Source organism: Tachyglossus aculeatus, chromosome 21 (assembly GCF_015852505.1).
Source record: "Tachyglossus aculeatus isolate mTacAcu1 chromosome 21, mTacAcu1.pri, whole genome shotgun sequence".
NCBI classification, from domain to species: Eukaryota; Metazoa; Chordata; class Mammalia; order Monotremata; family Tachyglossidae; genus Tachyglossus; species Tachyglossus aculeatus.
Genome location: NC_052086.1, coordinates 13,218,082 through 13,227,061, shown reverse-complemented (window position 1 = coordinate 13,227,061; position 8,980 = coordinate 13,218,082). Strand labels below are relative to the sequence as shown.

The following is an 8,980-nucleotide window of genomic DNA, read 5'->3' as shown; positions in this document are numbered from 1 at the left end:
ATGAAGGCGCGGAGGCCCATCCAACGGGGCGGCTGGCCAACGGGCCGCAAGGCCACGGTTGGGGTTGTGGGGGTGGCAAAGAGGGGGTTGGATGCAAAGGGAAGCAGCCGGATGCCTGGGTCCCCTCTCAGCCCTCTCCCCACCCCCTCACTCTTAGGCTTCATTAGCTCCCGCCAGGCCCCCTAATTACATAATTAGCTCCTCGGCCTGATTGATCCCTCCAGGGGTCTGGCCAGGTTGGCCAGGGGGAGCTGCAGTTTGGCTGCTTCCTGCCAGCTGTTCCTGGTTCCCACGGTAGCAGCAGCAGCTTTGGGGAGCAGGGCGCTGAGGGGAGGGGTCCGTCCTCAGCTGGGAAGGAGAGATGTCGGGGAGTTGGGTGAGGCATTGGCCGTCGGCTGAGGCCGGACGATCCGACGGCCGGTTGCCATCTCCGGGGGCCAACTGGAGGCCTCTGACCCTGCCCACTCGGCCCCGACGGGGCCTGCACGTAGGATGAGTTGGGCTCTTGGCCGGCTTTGTCTTCCCGGAGGACTCTGGGAAAAGAGACGGGGACTTGGCCTACCTTGGGGCTCAGAGAGCGGGATATGGAAGGAGACACACTCTGGGCCTCAAGGCTGTCCATCCATCCCCTCGCCCCCTGCTCCCTCACCTCCCTTCTGTCCTTCTCCAGCCCAGCCCACACCCTCCGCTCCTCGGCCGCCACTCACCTCCTCACTGTGCCTCGTTGTCGCCCGTCCCGCCATCGACCCCCAGCCCACGTCCTTCCCCTGGCCCGGAACGCCCTCCCTCTGCCCATCCGCCAAGCTCGCTCTCTTCCTCCCTTCAAAGCCCTACTGAGAGCTCACCTCCTCCAAGAGGCCTTCCCACACTCAGCCCCCTCCTTCCTCTCCCTCTCCTCCCCCACCCCACAGCACCTGTATATATGTATGTTTGTACAGATTTACTACTCTATTTATTTTACTTGTACATATTTATTCTATTTATTTTATTTGGTTAATATGTTCTGTTTTGTTGTCTGTCTCCCCCTTCTAGCCCGTGAGCCCGCTGTTGGGTAGGGACCATCTCTATATGTTGCCAACTTGGACTACCCAAGCGTTTAGTACAGTGCTCTGCACACAGTTAGCGCTCCCACAGCATCTGTATATATGTATATATGTTTGTACGTACTTATTACTCTATTTATTTTACTTGTACATATTTATTCTATTTATTTTATTTTGTTAATATGTTCTGTTTTGTTGTCTGTCTCCCCCTTCTAGATTGTGAGCCCACTGTTGGGTAGGGACCATCTCTATAAGTTGCCAACTTGTACTTCCCAAGCGCTTAGTACCGTGCTCTGCACACAGTAAGCGCTCAATAAATGATTGAATGAATGAACACTCTCTCTCTCTCTCACCCCCCCACCTCCACCCCCTTTAGACTGTGAGCCAGTTGTTGGGTAGGGACCGTCTCTATATGTTGCCAACTTGTACTTCCCAAGAGCTCAGTACAGTGCCCTGCACACAGTAAGCGCTCAATAAATACGATTGAATGAATGAACAGAAGAGGCCGAGGCCTGGCCACCGCCACCAAGGCCAGAGGCGGGATCCAAAGTGTCCTGGCTGACCCCTCCCCAAGGAGGAGTAGGGGTGGGCGACACTAATCCTTAGAAGTCCTTGCCACAGCTATGTGGCTCAATGGAAAGAGCCCGGGCTTGGGAGTCAGAGGTCATGGGTTCTAATCCCGCCTCTGCCGCGTGTCAGCTGGGTGACTTTGGACAAGTCACTTCACTTCTCTGTGCCTCAGTTCCCTCATCTGTAAAATAGGGATTAAGACTGTGAGCCCCCCCGTGGGGCAAACTGATTGCCTTGTATCTCCCCCAACGCTTAGAACAGTGCTTTGCACATAGTAAGCACTTAATAAATGCCCTCATTATTATTATTATTATTCTCTGGGCCTCACTGACCTCATCGGGAAAATGGGGATGAAGACTGTGAGCCCCACGCAGGACAATCTGATCACCTTGTATCCTCCCCAGCACTTAGAAAAGTGCTTGGCACATAGTAAGCGCTTAATAAATGCCATTATTATTATTATGCTTCTGTGCCAATGTGCCCATCATCCAATCCCACCTAACTCCGTTGGGTTGTAAACTCAGTGAGGTCAGGGAGTAAGCGTTCAATACATACGATTGATTGAATGAATGAATCAATGATGGTAAAGAAGCAGCGTGGCTCAGTGGAAAGAGCCCGGGCTTTGAAGTCAGAGGTCATGGGTTCAAATCCCAGCTCCGCCAACTGTCAGCTGGCTGACTTTGGGCAAGTCACTTCACTTCTCTGGGCCTCAGTTACCTCATCTGTAAAATGGGGATTAAACTGTGAGCCCCCATGGGACAACCTGATCACCTTGTAACCTCCCCAGTGCTTAGAACAGTGCTTCGCACATAGTAAGCGCTTAACAAATACCATAATTATTATTATTATTGAATAAATGAATCAATGATGGTAAAGAAGCCGTGTGGCCTGGTGGGAAGAGCAGGGCCTGGGAGCTCAGAGAAGCAGCGTGGCTCAGTGGACAGGGCCCGGGCTTTGGAATCAGAGGTCATGGGTTCAAATCCCGGCTCCGCCAACTGTCAGCTGGGTGACTTTGGGCAAGTCACTTCACTTCTCCATGCCTTAGTTCTCTCATCTGTAAAATGGGGATGAAGACTGTGAGCCCCCCTTGGGACAACCTGATCACCTCGTAACCTCCCCAGTGCTTAGAACAGTGCTCTGCACATAGTAAACGCTTAACAAATACCATCATTATTATTGTTTGCTGGGTGATCCTGGGTGAGTCACTTTACTTCTCTCTGTCTCAGATTCCTCAATTGCAAAATGGGGATTCGACACCCGCTCCCCCTCCTATTTAGACTGTGAATCTCGTGTGGGACGGGGACTCTGTGTGAGACACCCCCGTCCACAGGACCAAGCAGAACTCCGTAGGCGGTCAGACTTGGCTCTTCCCATCCGGGGTCTCGTCGCTTCTCTCTCTGGGACTACATTTGGGCCCACTGTTGGGTAGGGACCGTCTCTATATGTTGCCAGCTTGTACTTCCCAAGCGCTTAGTACAGTGCTCTGCACACAGTAAGCGCTCAATAAATACGATTGATGATGAAGTCCCACGGATAGCTCTGAATGGAGGTGGACGTCCTAGAGTGGCGGCAAGCAGTGTGGCTCAGTGGGAAGAGCCCGGGCTTTGGAGTCACAGGTCATGGGTTCGAATCCCGGCTCCGCCACATGTCTGCTGTGTGACCTTGGGCAAGTCACTTAACTTCTCTGAGCCTCAGTTACCTCATCGGTAAAACGGGGATTAAGACTGTGAGCCCCCAGTGGGACAACCTGATCACCTTGTAACCCCCCCCGGGTGCTTAGAACAGTGCTTTGCACATAGTCAGCACTTAACAAATGCCATTATTATTATTATTATTATTTGTAGGTTGTTAAGACGGGCCCACATGCTGCCAAGCACCCGCCTCTTGTGCTGCCCACAACCCCCTGGCAAAGAGCGGGATCTTTTAGACTGTGAGCCCACTGTTGGGTAGGGACTGTCTCTCTATGTTGCCAACTTGGACTTCCCAAGCGCTTAGTACAGTGCTCTGCACACAGTAAGCGCTCAATAAATACGATTGATTGACTGATTGATTCTACGGGTGGATGAAGCTTTGAAAGTCGGAGAGCGAACGAGCGAGCCGGGGTCAGGGAGAGTGGATCTTCCCAGGGATGAAGCCTTCTTAGTAGCCTTCCTGCCACGGGGAGGGGGCCCAAGGGAACCCCAAGCCCCTGTAATAATTATGGTACTTGTTAAGCACTTACTATGCGCCAAGCACTGTTCTAAGCGCTGGCATAAATACAAGTTACTACTACTACTACTACTAATGGCATTTGTTAAGCGCTTACTATGTGCAAAGCACTGTTCTATGTGCTGGGGAGGATACAAGGTGATCAGGTTGTCCCACGGGGGGCTCACAGTCTTAATTCCCATTTTACAGACTCATTCATTCAATCGTATTTATTGAGCGCTTACTGCGTGCAGAGCACTGGACTAAGCGCTTGGGAAGTCCAAGTTGGCAACATCTAGAGACGGTCCCTACCCAACAATGGGCTCACAGTCTAGGAGGGGGAGACAGACAACAAAACAAAATATATTAACAAAATAAAATAAATAGAATAGTAAATATGTACAAGTAAAATAGAGTAATAGTAAAATAGAGTAATAATTAAAATAAATAGAGTAATAATTAAAATAGAGTAATAAGTAAAATAAATAGAGTAATAAGTAAAATAGAGTAATAAGTAAAATAGAGTAATAAGTAAAATAAATAGAGTGAGGCCCAGAGAAGTTGTGACTTGCCCAAAGTCACACAGCTGACAATTGGTGGAGTCTGGATTTGAACCCGTGACCTCTGACTCCCAAGCCTGGGCTCTTTCCATTGAGCCACGACATAGTCCCTGTCCCACATGGGGTTCACGCTCTTAACCTGGCCGGCCGGGAAGCAGTGTGGCTCAGTGGAAAGAGCCCGGGCTTTAGAGTCAGAGGTCATGGGTTCAAATCCTGGCTCTGCCAATTGTCAGCTGTGTGACTTTGGGCAAGTCGCTTAACTTCTTTGGGCTGCAGTTCCCTCATCTGTAAAATGGGGATTAATAATAATAATAATAATAATAATAATAATAATAATGGCATTTGTTAAGCGCTTACTATGTGCGAAGCACTGAGACTGTGAGCCCCCCGTGAGAAGAAGCAGCATGGCGCAGTGGAAAGAGCCCGGGTTTTGGAGTCAGAGGTCATGGGTTCAAATCCTGGCTCTGCCAATTGTCAGCTGTGTGACTCCGGGCAAGTCGCTTAACTTCTCTGGGCCTCAGTTCCCTCATCTGTAAAATGGGGATTAAGACTGTGAGCCCCCCGTGGGACAACCTGATCACCTTGTAATCTCCGCAGCGTTTAGAACAGGGCTTTGCACATAATAAGCGCTTAATAAATGCCATTAAAAAAAATCTGATCCCCTTGTAACCTCCCCAGCGCTTAGAACAGGGCTTTGCACATAGTAAGCGCTTAATAAATGCCATTAAAAAAGAAAAATCTGATCACCTTGTAACCTCCCCAGCGCTTAGAACAGGGCTTTGCATGGGCTTTGGAGTCAGAGGTCAGGGCTTTGCACATAGTAAGCGCTTAATAAATGCCATTAAAAGAAATCTGATCCCCTTGTAACTTCCCCAGTGCTTAGAACAGGGCTTTGCACATAGTAAGCGCTTAATAAATGCCATTAAAAAAAAATCTGATCCCCTTGTAACCTCCCCAGCGCTTAGAACAGGGCTTTGCACATAGTAAGAGCTTAATAAATGCCATTAAAAAAAATCTGATCCCCTTGTAACCTCCCCAGCGCTTAGAACAGGGCTTTGCACATAGTAAGCGCTTAATAAATGCCATTAAAAAAAATCTGATCACCTTGTAACCTCCCCAGCGCTTAGAACAGGGCTTTGCACATAGTAAGCGCTTAATAAATGCCACCATTATTATTATTATTAACCCTCATCTTACATATAATAATAATGGGATTTATTATTATTACTATTATTACTATTATTAATGCCATCATTATTACTATTATTAACCCTCATCTTACAGATAATAATAATAATAATAATAATAATAATGGGGGAGTTATTAAGCGCTTACTATGTGCAAAGCACTGTTCTAAGCACTGGGGAGGATACAAGGTGATCAGGTTGTCCCACGGGGGGCTCACAGTCTTCATCCCCATTTGACAGATGAGGTCACTGAGGCGCAGAGAAGCAGAGCCGACAAGTGGCAGAGCCGGGATTTGGACCCACGACCTCTGACTCCAAAGCCCGGGCCCTTTCCACTGAGCCACGTAATCGAGGACCAGAGATGCGAAGTGACTTGTCCAAGGTCACACAGCTGACAGGCGGCGGGGCTGGGATTAGAACCCGGGTCCTTCTGGCTCCCAAGTCTGTGCTCTATCCTCTGAAACGTGCTGCTCCTCACACGCTCCTGGGCATCCGATAGGAGCGGCGGGGCTGAGGTTTTCTGATCCGGTGTCAAGCAGCTCCTACCGAGGGTGGAAAAGACAGATTAGGGCTCAACGCGGCCGGTCGAAGAGGCCGGGACACCCGACGCGCGAAAAAGCGAGACCACCACCGGCAGCACGAAATCTCTAGAGCGGACGGAGACCGGGCGGGTTGCACCTTAGAGCCTGCCCATTCCCCGGAGTCAAAACGGGCCCGGAGGTTTCACAGTTTTTTATTATTCTTCTTATTATTTACAGACGCTACATATCAAGGGACGGAGAGAAAGTGGCGACGAGGGCGGGGGGCCGAGGGACACGGCGAGGGCCGGGAATTCTGTACACGGAAACTCATCTACAGGTGAAGTCCGGGAAGAGGTTAAAAAGGAGATCCAAACCAGCCAGATCGAGTGGGGGAGGGACCCATCTCCCCTCCCTGCTAGGTCACAGTGCATGCAATAAAATAGATGTACAATGGCCAGGAGGTTTCCCCTGTGGAAGATTTCCCTCTCCTCAGGGAAAGGAAAGGGGCCGGGCAAACATTCCCACTCCCCCACCACCCCCTTCCCTGCCCCCCATCACGGTTCCCACTGCAGCCCAGCTGGGGTGGGAGGAGGGAAGTTGGGTTGGGAATCCGAGGATGGGAAGCGGAGTTCAATCCCAGCCATTGTCCTTGATCATGTGGTTGAGCTCAATGATGTACTTCCCCTCTTTATACTTCTGGCTGCTCTCGAAGGCCTGTTCCTGCGAAGGAGGAAGATGGGGAAAGGGGAAGTCGGAGCCTCTCCGGCCGGCAACGGGGGGACGCATCCTTTGGGGAAGGGGGTCCGGGGAGAGGGATGCCAGGACACCGGGAGGTTTGGGAAGCAGAAAGGCCGGTGGCCAGTCAGCCTGCCAAGGGGGTTGAGGCCGGGGGGATCAGGATCAAGTGTGCTCTGCACACAGTAGGCGCTCAATAAATACGATTGATTGATTGATCAGGTTGGGCTCCTCGAACGGGCAAGCCGAGGAGCAGCGTCACAGGCCGGGGGCTGATCGGCTTGGGGACAGGGTGGTCTGCGGGTGACCCGACATGGAGAGGGAGGAAGCTCACTGTGGGCGGGGACTGTACTCTCCCAAGGGCTCAGCAGAGTGCTCTGCACACAGTAAGTGCTCAATAAATTCGACCGACTGACTGAGACCGGGGCCGGGCGGTGGGAGAAGACAGACTCACGTATTTCCAGCCCAGTGTGGTCTTGCAGTTCTCACAGTGGATGTCAGCTACGGCGTGGAGCCCGGTGAGCAGCACCCTCTCTTCCGCCGGCCCGCATCCCACATTCACCCTGTTGGGTCGGCGGGGAGCCGTGAGGCCACGGGGCCTTGTCAACGCCCACCGTGACTCGAGGACAAATATGTTTGTGCAGATTTATTACTCTATTTATTTTACTTGTACACATCTATTCTATTTATTTTATTTTGTTACTATGTTTGGTTTTGTTCTCCGTCTCCCCCTTTTAGACTGTGAGCCCACTGCTGGGTAGGGACTGCCTCTAGATGTTGCCAACTTGTACTTCCCAAGCGCTTAGTACAGTGCTCTGCACATAGTAAGCACTCAATAAATACGATTGATGAGGAGGAGGAGGAGGAGGACGGCCGGGGGGCTGGAGGTGGGACAGATAGCGGGCTTGGGAGGGAGGTCCTGGGGTCTCCCGTCCGCAATCGCCTCCTGCCCCCCGCATCTCCGGAGAGGGTGGGTGAAAGGGGCGAAACGAAAGGGCCTGGTGGATATACTCCAGCGTTTAGAACAGTGCTCCAGCGCTTAGAACAGTGCTTTGCACATAGTAAGCGCTTAATAAATGCCATCATTATTATTATTATATACTCAAGGCCCTACTGAGAGCTCACCTCCTCCAGGAGGCCTTCCCACACTGAGCCCCCTCCTTCCTCTCCCTCTCTCCATCCTCCCCCCGCCTTACCTCCTTCCCTTCCCCACAGCACCTGTATATCTGTATATATGTCTGTACGGATGTATTACTCTATTTATTGATCGATTTTACTTGTACGTATCTATTCTATTTATTTTATTTTGTTAATACGTTTGGTTTCGTTGTCTGCCTCCCCCTTCTAGAGTGTGAGCCCATTGTTGGGTAGGGACCGTCTCTCGATGCTGCCAACTTGGACTTCCCAAGCGCTCAGTCCAGTGCTCTGCACACAGTAAGCGCTCAATAAATTCGATTGATTGATTGATTGATTGATACTCACACAGAGTTGAAGAGGTAGGCACGGCCCTGGCTGCCCTGGAAGGACTGGAGAGAGACGGGGAGGGAAGCGGGGGAGAGAAGGAGGGTGAGGTCCGGAGCGGGGGCCGGGTGGGGGGTCCAGGGGGTGATGGGTACGCCCCCTCCCTCCCCCACAGGGCTGCCGGGCGCTTCCTTGGCACGGGCTACCTTGGAGATGAGGTCATCGTGGTTGGCCAGATGGGCTCGGCAGTGGGCACAGCTATACCTCCGGTGACAGTTGTCCAGATAGGCCTGGAAGGTCTTGGGCTTGGAGAGCCGCACCATGGTGGGGGCCGGGGGCGGCGGGCCCACCCGGCCGGGGGACCACGGGGAACAGAGGGAGCCCAGAGCCTGAGGGACACGAGCCAAGGTTGGGAGGGTCCGGCCTGGGCCCCCCAACCCGGCCCCTCGCCTCTTCCCTGCCAGTCTCTCCTGCCACCTCTCCCCCGGGGGCCGGCACAAAACCCAGGGTGGGACGTGGCTACCGTCCCTCTCCCCTGGGCCAGCTGGGACTCCGGGGGGGGAGTCAGGGGCCTCTGTGTATGGGGGTGTGTGTTGGGCCCCCCAACCCCCCAGCCCAGCCCCCCTCCTCTTTCTTGCCAGTCTCACCGGCAACGTCTCCCCTGGGGGCCGGGCCAGACTGGCCAAAAGCTAGGGTGGGACTTGGCTACCATCCCT

At 52.4% G+C, this 8,980-nt stretch overlaps 1 protein-coding gene across 1 annotated transcript; it reads right to left on the bottom strand.

Annotated features, from left to right (window-relative positions):
- Positions 1-6,264: 6,264 nt before the first annotated feature.
- YPEL3 (yippee like 3) lies at positions 6,265-8,653 on the bottom strand. Its single transcript, XM_038763000.1, has 4 exons — positions 8,471-8,653; positions 8,286-8,329; positions 7,258-7,366; positions 6,265-6,788 (listed from the first exon to the last, which is right to left on the bottom strand). The coding sequence occupies exons 1-4, from the start codon at positions 8,585-8,587 to the stop codon at positions 6,699-6,701; spliced, it is 360 nt and encodes a 119-aa protein (XP_038618928.1). The 5' UTR covers positions 8,588-8,653; the 3' UTR covers positions 6,265-6,698.
- Between the last annotated feature and the right edge of the window lie 327 nt (positions 8,654-8,980).